The 17498-nt window shown below is 40.2% G+C and overlaps 1 protein-coding gene across 6 annotated transcripts in view; it reads left to right on the top strand.

The window, feature by feature from the left end:
• enah (ENAH actin regulator) overlaps nt 1-17498 on the top strand; it is a 144709-nt gene that overhangs the window by 96354 nt on the left and 30857 nt on the right. For all 6 annotated transcript variants that reach the window (XM_085248258.1, XM_085248257.1, XM_085248254.1 and 3 more), the window contains exon 4: nt 10137-10209. In XM_085248258.1, coding sequence (XP_085104384.1) covers nt 10137-10209 — 73 coding nt within the window. The remainder of the gene's footprint in view (nt 1-10136; nt 10210-17498) is intronic.

The following is a 17498-nucleotide window of genomic DNA, read 5'->3' as shown; positions in this document are numbered from 1 at the left end:
CCCTGTCACTCAGATATTCTGACAGAGCACTGGGTTGGAATTGGATTTCCAGCAGTCATTCAAGGGGTGGTGATTGAAATGTGTAGCTGAGCAGAGGTATAGATATCATTACCCTACTGCCCCTCTAGACATTGTGACTCCCACGAGCCCCAAAATAATCCTTTGACACATTGAGTGAGTCGGAGATACAGAAACAGATGGAGACGGCTCAGCTCAGCCTGGACCCGCAGCTACTTAAATCTCCTGCACGTCTGTCTGTAACAGGATTTGTCGCTAATTAACATAATAATTAATGTACTCTCTCTGATTGAGTCAGAGGTCCTGTAATGATGCAAATTCTGTGTGAATCTAACTCCTAACACCTGTCTTTTTAAGTTGTTTTTCTGATTTAAGGAGTAACAGCTTTTAAGCTTGACCTTGAACAGCATGGTAAAAAATGAAATCAAGAAGAAATTCACAAATTCAGATTTTAATTTGTCAATGATTTAACAGGGGTTTCCAGAGGCCCAAGTTCTTTTAAATTTGGACACATAAAAAGAACACGTTAAATCTTTAAAATCTTTTAAAACGGCAGCAACGGAACATCTGGATCAGCCATTTTCAAAGAAGAGATTTCACTCTGGTGTCTTCGCTTTGCAAAGAGAGAAGGCTTTTGAATCCCAGTAACCAATAGCTTGAAAGTCACTGCTTTTGATGGTGGAGTGCATCTATGAGCTTTTAAGTTCCTGCTTAGTGTAATGTCAGCCATCCAATCAGGTCATGGCAAGGTTGCTTTAAATTAATGAAGTAATGGATGAGGTTAACAGAGGTAAGGGATTGGACAGGCAGTGGCAGAGCAATTGATGAGGAAAGCTGGAAGCCACGCAGAGAATTTAAAGGTTTATGTGCCAGATGAGCCATTTACTTGGCTATCTAATATAATGGTTATTGATGGAGAACCATTTCACCTTCCTTTCCCGAAGACACAGACTTCAGCAGGAAGCACGAGATTGAGGCGGACACAAATACTTAGTTTTCTAGTAACTCTCTCAATCCTGCCTGCATTTGGCCAGTAGGAGAACTGCAGACACCCGCAGAACAAACTGGAGATAAAAAAAAAAAAAAAAAAAAAGGATGTAATGACTAGACAGATATTCAAGATATTGTTGAAGCACCTTACACCTGCATCCTTTCATGATGGCCAGAAGACACAATGCTTCACTCAGCATACGTATTTGGCTACACAGTTGGACTCAAACGCAGTTCAGTAAACTGTTATTGTTCTATGGGTGGTAAACAGAATTAAGCAAATGCAATGGAAGCGATTTTATGGAGTTAGTTCAATGCTCTGAGCTGGTAAATATGACCAAAATCTGATTTGATTAGAATAATGTACTTCTGTAGATCGGCCGTGTTCTCTCTTACTGCATGGGCTATAGATGCGGCCACTTTACCCGACAACAGACCTTGGAGGATGACATCATGATCTATATGACGCTGTGAGCTTTAGGTGTGTAAAAAGTTGTCCCTGTAATCCTGCTGTCTGAGCTTTGTGCCAGACAGTCTAAATCAAGCTGGCTGTGGACATTTGTCTTACATGTTACCTTTGACTGTGTGAAGGCAGTTTCAATTTCGAATTTCATTCGGTTTTCCAGGGCAGCATGTCTCTGACTGTATCGTAACACCCTGTTGGCTTTGGTTCTCCCTGTAGCCATGTGTGCTAAAAAATGTAGGACCTCGTGACACCGTAAGGCTCTGTGGATCAAAGTGTGTACCAAAGCAGAAACTCGGAGCTTCATAGATTATTTATAACCCCGTGTGCTTTTTAGCATGTTGGTGCCTAAGGGTTTGACGGATGGACATGTTTATAGAGAAATGAAGTGAATAAATGCTTGTCCACTGCAGACACATACACTACAGAAATACCTTGACCTATTGGCAGTTGACAGTGTCAGCTCCTCACTTGTATAAACGGGATGGTTGCGAGGTTTGATGGCACCTTTTTTTCCCCCCCTTTACTTTTGTGTTTTGTGTCCAGATCATATCAGATAGCTCCGATAACTAATGCTAAGGTTGGGTTTTTTAAAAAAAAAAAGGTAATCACCATATTCATTTTTGATGAGACGTGGAGGATAGAACCAAAAAAGTTTAAGCTTGCTCAACCTGACTTTAAAAAAAAAAAACCCAGTTTTTTTTTCCTGCTTTTGTTTTTTTTTGTTTTAAATTGAGGTTTAATCAGCTGTTATTTGTTTGGTCAATAAAATGAAGTATATTCTATAAATTATAAATGATTTATAAAACATCGGAAAGGACTGAAATATTGCTGTTTAATTCCTGTGAGCTCAAAAATAATATCGTTACCATGTCATTGATTCAAAAAAATAATAAAATAGTTTGTTTCCAGTAATACATCACCTTGGTTTAGTACCAGCTTAATTGTAGACTTGTAGTCCATGCTGCACCCCCGTCCTGTGCAGACCCTGACATCCTCAGGTCAGACGGTTGTCAGACTAGCGTTGCATTTCCAGCAAGCAAAACAGCTGTTTTAATCTTGTTTGCACAATTTCTCATCCATCATTCTGAGATTTCTGCCTCCAACACAATGGAAGAAAATAGCAGACTTACCTGTCTTTCAGTTACCTTGGTTCATAGCAGGGATGCAGCCGTACTGATGCTTGGCTGATACTGTCGTTGGTAAATGATCATTAAATGGCATTCACCAATAGAACTGAAAACAGTATCTTTTTTTTCCTCAGACACAAAGTGTGTGAATAAATAGCAACAAAACATCATAAGCAAGTGCTTGGGGGGTAAATATTAATATCACTACTGACTAAGCCAAACTACTTTTAAACCTCGATGTTTCTGTCTACCCAGAACTTTAATATGTACATTTCTGATCTTTATTTTTATTATGGGCTAACAAAAAATCTTCTAGTATATTGAAAGTGGTGTTTGGATTGTATTCAGACTGATGTCTGGAGAACTGAGACTGATGTTTATTCTACTCCAGGCTCAGACAACAGGCTATAAATACTTTTGTTTATCGATTATAAATATTATTTGGATGGTCTTTAGGGCTTGAGTGTGAGCTCGGTGTCCAGGAATTACATGGAGTCACCCTCCCTAAACAGTCGAAGCAGATGGCTGCCCTTCCCTGAGCCTGGTTTTTTCCTGTTAAAACTGAGTTTTTCCTTCCCACTGTCGCCAGGTGCTTGCTCAAAGAGGTCTTTCTAATTGTTACACTTTTTTCTGTGGCTAGTCCGTTTGAGAATTTCACAGAAGAAAATCCACTCTGTCTGTAGGTCTAGACATTATATGGTGTTCTAACTTGGGTGAACTAAGCCTTTCTATTTGATGCCATTTCTTGTCATCTGAATGAATAATTTAGGTATTCTACATTTATGTGAAACGACAAACCGTGGAGTTTCAGTCCCTCTACATCTCCATGCACATGCTGGTAATGATATTGAGAGCAGCAGCATGTGTCCTTCTCTGTATCCAGTGCATAAATAATAGATTAGATCCAGGAAGTACAAACCGGTGGACCAACCCATCAGGTAGGGAATCCATCGTACCACATTACGTACACAACACCCGGTCTATTTCTTTTCCTTTGGCCTCTTTATCTTCCTTTTATGTCCCATCAGTTTCTTTCTACTCACTCTGAATCTCCAGCAGTTTTGCTCTCTCTCACTCCCTCTTATGCTCATCCCTCCCTCCTACTTTATATCCCTCCCTCCCCTCTTCCTTTTGTTTCCATCAATTCTAATCTGTTGGAGAACTGGCACAAAGAGAAACCACACCCAGCATTCCAGCATCATTTTTAAAGTTGCACCGTCCGGATATTGGGATATCAGGACATCAGACTGCAGAGAATAAAGAACTTGTGCCACTGCTATTTTATTAAAAGGAGTCTTCTTTTGACGGAACTTTTGCTCGTAAGCATCAGTCTGCGTTAGAAACCTCCCTCACTGTGGGCACTGCACAGCTAAGGCACAAGGAATTGACAGAGGAAACTCTGGAGAGCCCGAGCTATGGTTTTATATGTGACGTCCCAGGACTGTACAAGAGGAGCTGGCAGCAGGGTGGTAGTGACTCTGAGGCCTGGCAACGGTTCAGACGGGGCCTCACACGGACTGTGGCGCTACGTTTGCTGCCAGAGGAGGCCCACAATGACGCTGCCCTTATGTAGGTATACAGGAGTGATGGCCGTCAGTGGCTACTGTACTTGTGTGTATCTGCAGGACATTTCAAGGTTGCTCAAGAAAAGTTACTTATCAGATTTGTGAGTGGATGGCAATTATAGATTTTCTGTTATCTCCTATAAACTATTATCTCCCTTGTACTCCTGCTGAGATGACACATTGCCAATACTCTTGTTTCCAAAAAAGTGTTTTAGACCTTGATGGTGATCTAATGATATACTGCTTTTTTTTTTTTTGTTCTTTTTGTTAAACCTCCTACTTGTCTTTGGCTTTACTTTTTTCTCTGCCTGTTTTCCCAGCCTTTCCCAAGTGCTGTTGTCTGGGGTCATTGGATCACTTCAGCTCTAAGGAGACGATCCATTTGACAAAAAGGGAGGCTGGCTGTGTTTTGAGAAAGCATTCCGAGCACCGGCAGGTTTGGCGTTTGCCTTCCTTGTGCTAAATAGTTAAATACTAAGATACAGTAATAAAAAGCTTGGTCTAATGAGAAAACGAGGCCTAAATGAGCGTCTGACCCGGTGATTTGATTTAAAGTCATCCCTCCTGAGCAGCTTTTGGGGCTGTTGCCCTGCTAGGCTGCTGTCTGAGTCTTGTCATTAGCACATAAGCTCTATTAGAGCAGACAGTAACACAATTACACCCACAGGCAGTGGAAGATGGAGACAAGGGACCATGTCAGCAGTTGCAGATATAGACTGCCTTCATTTGATAATATTTCAAGACTGGACTAGAAGGAAATCATCATGGTAATAAGATGAGATGATTTGGATCACAGTAGATGGATAGCTACATGCAGAGGTGGTAACAAAAAAAGTGCTCTGTATCAGTCTTGTTCAGATTTACTTTGTGCTGGGGATAATCAGTACACAATGTTGACGTTCAGGGATTAAAGTGTCTCTGAAGTGTTTCCTTTTTCCTTTTTTTTTTTTTAAGGCACTGTAGCTTTAAGAGCATTGTGTTTGTTATTTAAGTGCTAAGCTGCATCTATTTTCTGTGTTAGTTTTTGATATTCAGTTTTGGGATCCTGATGGTAACACACACAAACCATGTTAGCTTGTGCTAATCCTTTCCCCCTCTGTGATATTTATCAACAATCTAAGGACGCTCTGTGCTTTGTGCTTTTTACATAAATCAGAATCTGAAGTCACAGCTTAGCCACTCTTTATAACTCCTGTAGTTATTTTCTCAAATATAAAATCAGGTGTCTTCTAAATTTTAGAATCAACATTAGGTATTTATTATCATGCCAGTTTTCAGCTGAGCCTATCCAGGCATGTTACCTCTGAACAAATGAGTTCCTGTAGAAGCCTCTTTCATTCAGTACATGGCTGCCAGCTCTCAGACTATTGCATTTATTACACAAATAAACAGGAGGAAAAGTCAAAATTGCCTGCTTTGTTTTCCAACTGAAGCGCTTAAGTTCCCACAGTAGCCCCGATGTAACTTGTTACCTGGAGAGGGCCATATTCTTGCTTCTTTTTTCTCCTTCTTCTTTTTACTGCAACAGCCACCATCAAAGAATGGATTACAGTTTTTAGCTAGTTTTATGGTAAATGGATGTATAAAGTTTGGTTAAAAAGTCCTTGTGTTTGCAGGTTTGCTAGCAGTCCTTCAGCTGTCTGTCTCTGCTCTGCATCTGTAAGGTTCTTGTATTTCTGTGTGTTTAGTCTTGTAATGGCGATTCTAAGTAATCCTCACAGAAACCTGCTCTCCAAAAATTAAGCACATGTTTTCGTCTTCATGTGTGATTTCAACAAATAAATATTTAGGAGTTGATCTGCATTTCTTGCTCAGGACTAGCAAACTCACATCTCTCATAAATACAGTGGTCCCTCTCTTTGATGCGGTTCACCTTTCGCAGCCTTGCTGTTTTGTGGATATTTTTTTTGATATTTTCCATGGGGTTTGTTTTTTTTTTTGTACACAAGGTACTGTAGCCCCAGTGCATCCATCTGGGTCTGCGTGAATACAGATCCATTTACCAGGGACTAAACTAGCAAAACATATCTGACTGATAAACTTGATAGTGAAGTTACTAATATAACTTCAGTTAGCCAATATAACAAATGGCTGCTGTTGTGATGGTGAATGGTTATGTGTCACTCTGTGTTAGCCTGTTTTAAATTCATGAATAAAAATAAGAGGTTCAAAAATTGGGGTGGTAGGGCGGTTAGCACTGTTGCCTCACAGCAAGAAAGTCCTGAGTTCAATTCCATCATCAGGCCAGGGCCTTTCTGTGTGGAGTTCGCATGTTCTCTCTGTGTTGGCGTGAATTCTCTCCAGGTACTCCGGCTTCCTCCCACAGTCCAAAGACATGCAGTTAGTGGGGTTAGGTTAATTGGTAACTCTAAATTGCCCATAAGTGTAAATATGAGAGCGTATGATTGTCTGTGTCTATGTGTAGATGACAGGGTGTGGTAGCATTAGTTAGCTGAGCCGAGGTTAAAGGTTTCTTCTTTTTCTTTGGTAATAAACTGGCACCAGATAAATGCTAAAATCTTGGGGTGTCACCAAAACGTGTCACCATGCTAAGTTTTCTTTCAAACAAATAATTTTTAAATTGGAATCTACATATCTCATTTCTGAGTGCGTAAATAAAGACTAGACTCTCTATAATTTATCCAGCTATTGAAATCCTGTAGTAAAACCAGCGTTTCCTCACAAATATGAAAGCTAAATTGGAAGATTTAGAAATTTAAAAAATTCAAATGCCTAATGGAATTTAATGAAAAATAAAACTTTCTTTGCTTTATATAATCAACTTACAAAAAGGTAACAAAAACAGTGTCGTAAATATCAGATAACTTGGATGTAGGTGAATATATCAGTGTTACGTGTTGTGACAGTGCAGGGTTCAAACAAATAACTGAGTACATTTGTACTTCCAAAGCAAAGGGGTTCCCTGAAGGCAGCAGTTTTCCCCAGATAGACGCGGCTCTCCATCACAACACACAAACTGCACAGGAGCATCTCATGATAATTTGAACCAGAGCCCAAGGCATTGGCACATTCTGCACATTTCCCACATCCCATCCAGTTGAGCACCCCAAAGGATTTTATCCATGCCCACAGTCTTCCACTTGGGTGTTTGTGGCAATCCAAGCTTCTACTGCAACACCCTGAGGTGTCTTTGGGAGAACACTCACATAAAATTATGTGAATGATCTGAACTGCGTTCTGGGCCATCTCTTGCGGACAGCTTTTTTTCTTTTCTTTTCTTTTTTTTTTTGCCTCCATTGTCTTTTTTGTGTTTTTTGCTTTCTGGAAAATGGAAAAAATGAATCAAGCTGAAGGGTCACAGTTTTGATTTAACGTCTTAAAATGGTCCAGAAGTGTTTAGTAGATGGCCTTGAAGGAGAGATCAGTCATATTTTAATCAAGTAGGTTTTTTGTTTTTTATGGTATGGACCTGTCCTCAAAACAAACAGCTAGTATTTACGACTGATAAATGAAGGCCTTAATGGCACCACGCTGACTCATACCTCCCCTTTTAACTCGATAATCTGTATTCCAAATATTTGGCTATTTCTGCTTGGATACTCTTTTGTCAAGTGGCCTTTTATGGTGACAGAAAATCCTTCACCATTTCTTGCAGATGACCTAAAAGTCTGAAATTGAACAAAAAATGCTGAGATAAGGCAAGTGGAAGAAAAGGAAGTAACATAAAGAGAGCTGTTGTTCCTGTGCTCTGATTGCTTTGACACAGACGTGGCAAACCTCGTATTCTCCCCTTGTGGGAAAAGTAGCTGCTGTCAATACCAATGGCAGTGTTAAGTAGAGGCAATGTGTGTGAGCACGTTGGTATTCAGATGCAGTCATGAGCCTGGTTGCAGCCCAGATTCAGCCCCTTTTATCTTTCTGTCTCGGTCTGTTGATACGGTCAGGACTTGGCTGAATACTAATTACACTCAAATCTGCTCCGTGCAGATCCAGAAGCTTCTCATTGCTGTGTGTGTTTTATGTACACAGCACCACTTTGGTCCTTCTGACTAATGCCCCTCTTTAGGTAAAAGTTAGCTCATTAGTGAGTGTAAAGTACACAGAGCTGTCAGTGTTTCACTCATGCAGGATTTGTTTTACCTTTTTTTTTTTTTTTTTTTTTTTATATTAAACAACAATTAAAAAATGTTCTATTTTCTACTCTCAGATCTGCATAGAGTCACAGAGAGGCCATCATTTGGCCATTTCAGGCACACAGCTATGGCTCTGGGCACAGAAGACCCACCTACTTCCCATTTATAAGGGGCAGCCAATCAGACAAAACCTGCTTGCAATTGCAGATGCTGCATATTGTGTTCACAGCTCCCTGCCTATGGGGGATGCTGTTCATTTTCTTCTGCATTTTATTAATATTGAAGTTTTCGGTGGCCGACGGCCATTGGTGTTAGACTGGAGATGGGATCTAACAAGACCAGCTTGCTTATTCCAATCAGACCTTTTTCTGTTGTTGTTGTTGTGTGAACAGATGTTTACTGTCTAGAAGAGCTAGATTACTCATTTTGTACAAATCATAAATATCTTCTTTGAAAAAAGCAGTCCTTGTAGTTATAAAGATTTAGCCTTTTTGGTTAATAGCTTTCTTTTCTCCTGTTTAGGTGCTGATGTTACCCCTCAAAAGATCAATAATAGTCAAACTGGTCCTTCCTTGCAGGAATCATATTTGTGATGCTCTACGTTTTCCCCCCAGCCGCGTCGTAATATGGTTGACCCATGGTGCTGCACTGATATTGAGTCATTTTAAAATTACCGCAGATCATTTCAAACTATATTTGTAATGTAACACTTACAAGAATAAAAGCATGATAGGTCACTGTCAGACAGACTTGGCAGATTCTCAGAAAATTGTGTTTGTCTTCAGTTCGGCTCGCATGATTCTGACTAGTTCCTATTGCTTTGTCTGTATACAAAACACACAAACACACACTCTCACACACACCTGCTGTACCTGCTTGGTTATAAAAATGGCTGATAAAAGAGAAAAGTGGGTAATATGGTGGCGATTGTTCTCTGAATGACTGGAAACTTGTAGTATTTGTGGTACACACTAATATGGATACATGACGGTTTCTGTTCAGAAGGTTTTGAGCTTTTATAAAAATGACTGGATGTTCTAAATTCAGTGTTTCAAATGAAACAGGGCTAATTCTGTGATTTCCACCATCTACACTTTGAATTTACTTCATTGCAAAAACTCATATCATTGTTTATTACTTTTATTTTAAGCTTAAAGTACCTGTTATTTTTCACACTGCTCTTTATTGTGATGATGTTTCCTTTGGAAAAACAAACAAAAAAAACTAACTGGACACACTGAAAGCTCAAAGCCCCCCTGGGAGTCTGAGATGCATCTCAGTTAACAAAAGAAAGGAAGAACTGCTCTGCATCCAAATGTTCCTACAGGAAGAGGGTGGGGTGGTGGCATGACTTGAACCTGGAGTGTAGCAGATGTATGTGGAAGCACTGAGTGTTTGCGTGTTTGGATCAAATATGAAACGTGAGCGTGTTAAAGATTCCACAAAGCCTTTTGGTGCTAGTTTTGTTTTTTCTTCGTGGTGCTGCTTTTTCTCTTTCTTCTCTCAGACCTGGCGCTTCAGTCCAGCTCCGAGTATTTACCTCCCTTTCTTAGCAAATAACAAGTGTCTGCCAGAAATGGCTTTACAGGACATGAAGCCACCAGAGAGCTACAGAAGCCAGATAAACTGCAGATATTTTGCCAGATAATTTGGTTACTATGGCAACCAGGAGAATCTCCCTGCTTTCACTATGAACTGCTCTGAGCAGCTCTTTGCACAGGTTACCTTAAAAACCTTGTATTTTGATAGGTCAGAGGCTTTGACTGGAACAATGATCATGTGAGCTAAATGTCTAACAGTTGCTGTGTGTGTGTGTGTGTGTGTGTGTGTGTGTGTGTGTGTGTGTGTGTGTGTGTGTGTGTGTTGCCCTCTACAGGTCCTACGTTGCCCAGACAGGGCCCCCAGGTTCAGAATGGTCCCACACCAGAGGAGATGGACCTGCAGAGGAGGTAAGGACTACTTTTCATGCTTAAAGTCTGTCATAATGCAGGGTCCAACACTAAGTAATGCATTACATATCATGTATTGAAATAAGTAATACATGATATTAATCGCTACCTGGCGAGTACTTCTTCACACTACTTGTTACATTACTTTTGTGTTACACTGTACCATGGCATGGAATATAATGGCACATAATTACCAGTAATGATATAAACCAGCGGTCCCCAACCCCGGTCCGTGAGTCGTTTGAAATTTATGATTTTTAGGGTTTTTATCATGATTTTTTTTTTCCGTTAACTCCCTTTTCCTGGGTCTTTTCTAGAGATGGCACGATACCACTTTTTTATGTCCGATACCGATACCGATATCATAAATTTGGATATCTGCCGATACCGATATGAATCCGATATAGTGTTTTTTAATCAACAAAGCTGTTTTTTAAATATCTTACTGCATTTTGTATAAGTTCATACTCAAGTTTAAAACAACAACTACACTAAAGCTATTCTGTTATACCTGTATGCAAAAAAAAATATTTCATAGTTCAGCAATACTGATCAATCTAATAAACTTAAACCTACACCATCCTCCCTATTCTGGTATTTTAAAGAGTACTTAGCATAAATATTAAGCAACCTAACTAATAGGGTTCCAACTCCCAGCAACAACAAAAATAAATAAATAAAAAATAGGGAACCACCCCTCACGCTCCACCTCATGATGCTTAATCGACATAATCAACCTTAATTTGATGCAGTGTGAAAAAAAAATGCACAGAAATCAATTATTTTTCAAGAAATATTAAATAGATTCAACATCTTTTTTCAACAAAATTGCAGACTGCACAGATGGTACCTTCCCAAAGGAAAAAGTACTATAGCTTACTAGGGTATATACAGTATATATATATTAGACTTAATAGTCACTATATACAATAATGGACTTCTATTCATTTTGCATCAAATTAAAACTTTGGGTGTCAGATAATTATTTATTAAAAGCTAGACATTTTAAATGAGAATAAGAAAGAAAAGTATGTCTTTGTGCCCCCTTTTCCCTGTTAATGCCCTATCGGCCCCCCTGGCTAAACTTTGCTAGATCCGCCCCTGCACAGTTACCAGCGTCAGCTACGTAGAAAAAGATCCTGGAGTAGAAAGTAATATTAAATAAATTCTAACAACAGCTGATCAAGCTTAAACGTGCTGCTGTTGTTTATCCGCTGGTTTCCTCTTTCTGGTGCAAAGTGGGCCAAAAGCAAACTAGAGACACGGACTCGCGACAGAAAAGCCGATCAGCTGATCGTTAAGCAGTTTCATGATTGAAGTAGCAGCAAGAAGAGGCAGTCGCTTGTTAAGCTTAATGCAGGAATGCTTTACAAACATTCAGAGATGGACTTACACACTTGCTGTACTTCTCTCGGGGATAACTTTGTCGGAGATGAAATGCCGGGTTGCTAGCGAAGCTCCAAATGCTATCCAGACCACCGACCGGTCCTGCATGCCACAGCCGCTCTATCACGTGATGCATACTGCTCCGACGTGCTAACGTTCTGAGGTGAGTTACGGCGTGTCGCAAGTTTTGTGAGCTGCTTTCGTGATATTTAATGGATCGGATTACATTTTTTATTTTTCTCCGATATCCGATCCAGTAATTTAGGTCAGTATCGGACCGATACCGATACGTAATATCGGATCGGTCCATCTCTAGTCTTTTCCCTTGTGTTATGAGTAAATCTTTTGTTTTTTTGGTACTGGTACTGATTTTGTTGTATTTATCCGTGACACCTCAAGCCCAGTTCGTGAAAATATTGCCTGACATAAACCGGTACGTGGCGCAAAAAAGGTCGGGGACTGCTGATATAAGCCTAAAGCTTATATTCCCACATGCTGACACATGTCCCTGTCCTAATGAGGATGCACACAGGATCTTTGTCAACAAAGTTGTAAACCAGGTCCTATTCCTGCTGTAGGAACAGGACAGGTAGAAATGGATGCTACAACACTAACCACTGCTTTTGTTACCTGTTGAAGATCAGGCTTTGGCTGCTTTGCTGCTTCTAACTTTGTTTTAGCATGTTAGCATGCTGTCTGTGCAGATGCTTGTAAAGAGAATTAATGTTGTGTTAGCAGAAGAAGACCGTTGTTTCTGGTCTGACCACACTTTACTGCACCAAACATAATTTCCCTTTCTCAACTCATCGCTTTACTACGTTCCTCCTCCCTGCTCTCTAAATCCAGTAATCAGATTAGTTACTGCTACGTCTTCATTGTTGTTGGCTTTCGGCTGCTCCCTTCAGAGGGAGCCACAACAGATAATCTGCCTCCATCTCAACGTATCCCAGCAACCCTCTACATGTCCTCCTTCACTACATCCATCCTGTGGTCTTCCTGTTTTCCTCCTGATTGGCAGCTCCATCTGCGCCATCCTTTTGCCTATATTATCCAGACTCCCTCCTCCTGCACATGTCCAAACTATCTCACCTAGCCTCTCTAACAGTAGCTCCAAGTTTCTGAACCCGATCTGTCCCTCTGACATGCTCATTTCTAATTGTGTCCATCTTGTTCACACTCAGTAAAAATCCTAACATTTACACTTTGCCACTTTTAGTTTTCCTTCTTTCTCTTTGGTAAGGTCTCACTACCATCTGTCACAGATAACCTCTGACACCAATGTCCACTCTGCCTGCACTCTCTTCTTCTCCTCATACTGATCAAGCCATTATGTCGTTACTTTGTTACAGAAGTTATTGAATAATCTGTATGATTGATATTGAAGGACATACCATGCATTTTTATGCACACAGTGGTGATTATTTCGTAAGTTAAGTTTGTAAGGCCCTGGTTAATGCCTAGAACAATGATAAAGCAAGGTGGGAATTAGAACAGACCTTCTTGTGATTGAGTCACTTCTGTTTGAGCGTGCAATGTGATGGCAAATCAAGAAAATAAAATAAGATTATTCATCAGTGGGTGAGGTCCATCTTTTAGATACAGTCTGTGGGAACAGTTTAAAGCCGTGGGCCAAATTTAAGTATAAACAAATGGTAAAATAGTAGCTATGCTCAGAGATTGGGCTGTATTATTGTTTTAAAATGATTAACGGCAGAGAATAACAATTGTCATCTTTATGTGCTTAGTGACACCAGCAAAGCTCAGCTGTAACATAAGGCCTCTGAATGCTGTGGATATACAGTCTTATGCGCGCATACACTCAAACAAAACCTTGTTTTTCTTCTCCATACAAGGCCACTTGTTCTTGAGGTAATATAGAAACCATGGAACAGCTACACACACAGTTACATGGATACACACCGGGCTGCATTAATGGAGCACAGCTGTTGGCTAAGGTTCAGAACCTGTTCAGCACTCTCACAGGCAGAGCAATTCTTGAGACGCCTTGGCTGTCTTAATAGTTTTGTCTTAATGCGCCACATGAGTCAACCAACAACACCTTATTACAACTACGTGGAGTTAACAGTGAAGTGAGAAATAAATAGGGGCATCAAAGTGAAATGTGTAACACTTGAAACATGATCAATCCAGGTGTTCAAGCACATTGCAAATGTGATGATTCTCCAAATAACCAAACTCCAATCCTGCTGAACACGTCATTATTTTAAAGTATTGTGTACTGCGAGACAGTGAAGGCATTGAGTAAATGTGGGTTTTGGCTGAACTGGGGTCTTTGTTTTGGGGTTTTGTTTTGTTTTTGTTTGTTTGTTTGTTTGTTTGTTTTTGGGGGGGGGGGGGGGGATTTTGTAATTTGATTAGAACGGTGTTGCATTTGTGCTTCTGGCATAGACTACTTAGACTGTTTACATGCACCTTTTTAACCGGCTGCCACAGCAAGTCCAGTAATGCTTAAGACAGATTTTTACAACATACTGCAAAATCATCTTTGCATTCCTGCAAAATTCAAAGGGAACTTAGACTTGCAGACACATGCAAAATGCAATAATCTATATGGTGTTTTTGACATGGCCACCCACCAAACTTCTTCCCATAGTGGAAGGAAACATTAGATTACTTGTTTTAGTTTATCTCATTATTAGAAATAAATGGAAAAGTGCAGTGATTTCTGTGAAAGTGGGCCTCAGTACTTCTAATTGTGTTGGAGGGGAACTTGAATCTGGCAGCTGGCGTCCCCTCCATTTCTTCTTGCTTTTTTTCCTACTTCCCTATTGCTTTTCTCTTTTACCGTTTTGTCTCTGCCTGCTGTCATCGATCTCTTCCTTCTTACCTTCCCTTCCATGCTCTTGTTCCCAGTTCCAGTCACATTCCACACTTAGCAGCAGATGACAGACAGGCAGGAAGTGAAAACGTGACGGAGGTCATCTTATGATACAGAGGCTACTGTCAAGCCCGTGGAAGAGTGTGCAAAGGATGTGTGGATCAAAGAGAACATAGGTTGAGAAAAGCGAGGGGGTCGGTGACGGGAGAAGAGGCGATGTGAGGAGAGTAGTGTAAAAATTAAATGCGCATTAGTACTAACCTTTCTGCTTTATTAAAAGAAACACAAACTCACTGCAAGCTTTGGACTCTTGGGTTTACAAATATTACTTTTTGAACAACAGATGGCTGTCTTACATCCCCTCATTACACCACTCTCTGTGATCCAGCTGGTTTTGTTGACTGTTTATTGGAACATCTGTGAAACGGTCATCATGGGATTTTAATTTGTAGGGTCAGTTTGTAGTGTTTGCTGATCTGACCAAACTGTCCAACACGTGAATTCAGTCTTGGCTCTGTTTACCTCCACTGTACATCCTGCCTACTTCAGCTAATCACTCGAAAGGTTTGTGGTTTTCATCTGACTGTAGACACACCCGTAGTTAATCCATGGCAATCTAAAAGCCATTTTTGAGCCTTTTAATTCTAAATTTTCTAAACTTCAGCGGGTAGCTTGTGTTGCTGTGGGATCAACTATGGCTCATATTCATAGCCAAGGCTCTACATCAGGAAGACTGATGTGGTTTCAGACAGTATTTTAGCAATGCTAGAGAGCTATGGCCACCTAAAATTAGGTAAAGTTAAGGACATGTGGTGTCATGGTGGTGTAGTGGTTGGCACTGTCACCTGACATTAATGCCAGAGGATGTTTGACTGATAAACTGTAGTTATCAAGTTGCAGCGCACTGATGACTGATGACTCTTGCAGCACTTGCGACCACTAGGGCTGCCACAAATGACTATTTAATAGTCGACTAGTCACAAATTATTTTTGCGATTAGTCAACTAATCGGATCATGCATGCATACAGCTTATTGCATCAGCGTGCATCTGCGCTTATATAACTATCATTAGCTTACAGCTTGAAGTGTTTAAGGTATGTGCTAACTAAAAATAAAGACAAGATGATAGTTTATTAAACTTTTAATGAATTTTGCAGATTGTCTCAGTGGACTTTAATAAACTCAGCTGTCTGCTCCTTGCTATCTAAAATATAAAAGGACACTGGAGTAAATTCTCTACCATCTCACACTTTTGTTTAATCAGTTTTCTGTTTGACGTTTATTCAGCTATGTGAAAACTGTAACTTTAATCTCAGCCAAACAAATTTACTCAGGAACAAATAAAACACTGAAAAAAGCCAAACAACAACAGTTTTCAGTTATCTAAGTTATCTCGCAGGCTCTAGTGAGCCTTGAACCCTGTCTAGATGTCTCCGAAAACGTAGGAGCACTTTTACAAATATGTGATGTCTTGATAAACTGGGCAGATATTTGAAGTTTACACACCTACATTCTCGCCTGAAAATATGTTAAAAGTTTATTTTGTGACCCAGAAAGAGTAATAAGATTAAAATTAAAACTAAGTAGCTGCCACCATTGTTGGAAACTGGAATTGGCTGAGCCGTGCTATGAATTCTGGGATAGGTTGGGCCACAAAGGATATGCCCGACCCATCCTTCAAATCTGGGAATTGCAGAAGTCTTCGAATTTGGAAAGCCTTCGTTGCGTCGCTGTAACGTAATCGGCCCTCAAATGTGGCCTCCGAAGGATGCGGCCCCTGAATTTGGACACAGCTATGATACTGGAGTTGCTTCTTCTTCTTCGGGGTTTAACGGCAGCTGGCATCCTTGTACATGGAGTGCTGCCATCTTCTGTTTCAATCCATTATTACACTCTTAAATCCTACTACTTATTCCTGCGTCTTTCAGGATCTCACGAGGCTTTAAACGACGTGTCGACTATTAAATTTGTCATTGACGTAATTGTGACTAGTCGACTAATCGTGGCAGCCCTAGCAACCAGGCTCTAACTTTATATCTTTGGTCTGTGGTCAGGAGTTGCTGTTTCTCTTAAACTTTTCCACTTTTTAATAAAACCACTTACACTTGATTGCAGAAGGGAGGGGTTTTTGAGGGAACAAATGTCACAAACAGCCTCAGTGGTGTCCTATTTCAATAACAGGCTCTAACTCATTGAGCTCTATACTGTGCATTTGGAAAGTATTCACAACTTTTCACTTCTTCCACATTAGGAAACCGCCTCTGCTGCTTCCCTTGACTACTGGCTGTAACTTTGATAAGGTGGCCAAGTTCACATCTCAAAAACTGCTCAACATTTGTAATCCTAGCAGGAAGTTTACTGACATTTTGATGCAGATTAATCACAGAGGTTCTGTCTCTTATTCTACTGGTAGACTAACTTGATAGGCCAGCATCTTACAGCATTATTAAGGAAACACTTCTGGGTCTAGTTCGGGGTCAGGTTATGCCAAAGAAGAGCTAGCATAGCATCAGACTATGGCTAAAGTAGCTGAAGAGAGAGCTAGTGTTTCACCACCTTCAGTCTTTCATCTTTCACTCCCTGTTTGTAATTTATCTTATTTTTAATCTTTATTGGGAAGCACTTAAACAAAAATAATAACCTGGAGAAATAAATCCACTCATAAGTTTCACTGACGTTTATTTTATGTTGTCTTATAAATTGTCTTTGACACCTTTGTCTCATCCAGCCTGTTTCATGTCTGTTATGAATAATTGCAGACACTATCATCAAAGGAGCTAATATTTAATTTCTGTTTGCTCTCTGCTGTTCATCAGGAATCATTCAGCCTTGTGCTGTGTGAATGATAGAGATTGGGAGTGAATAAAGAAATTGAGAGTGTGGATATACTGAAATTGTCTTTCCCCCTCTCCAAATTCCTCTCTGCCTCATTTTGAGATCCACCTCGTTCCTCAGTTAACCACACATGTTCATTCAGACTCATTCCATACTCATCAGTGTGGCTTTGTCTTGCTCACTTGTGGGTCTCTGCTCTGTGTGAGAAGCAAACACTGAGATCCTTCT

The sequence above is a fragment of the Mchenga conophoros genome, linkage group LG15, assembly GCF_057382185.1.
Source record: "Mchenga conophoros isolate Kocher_MC1m ecotype Shallow Benthic linkage group LG15, M_conophoros_male_GT1.1, whole genome shotgun sequence".
Taxonomy (NCBI): Eukaryota; Metazoa; Chordata; class Actinopteri; order Cichliformes; family Cichlidae; genus Mchenga; species Mchenga conophoros.
Note: the sequence above shows the minus strand (reverse complement) of the source record. Positions and strands in the feature narration are given on the sequence as shown.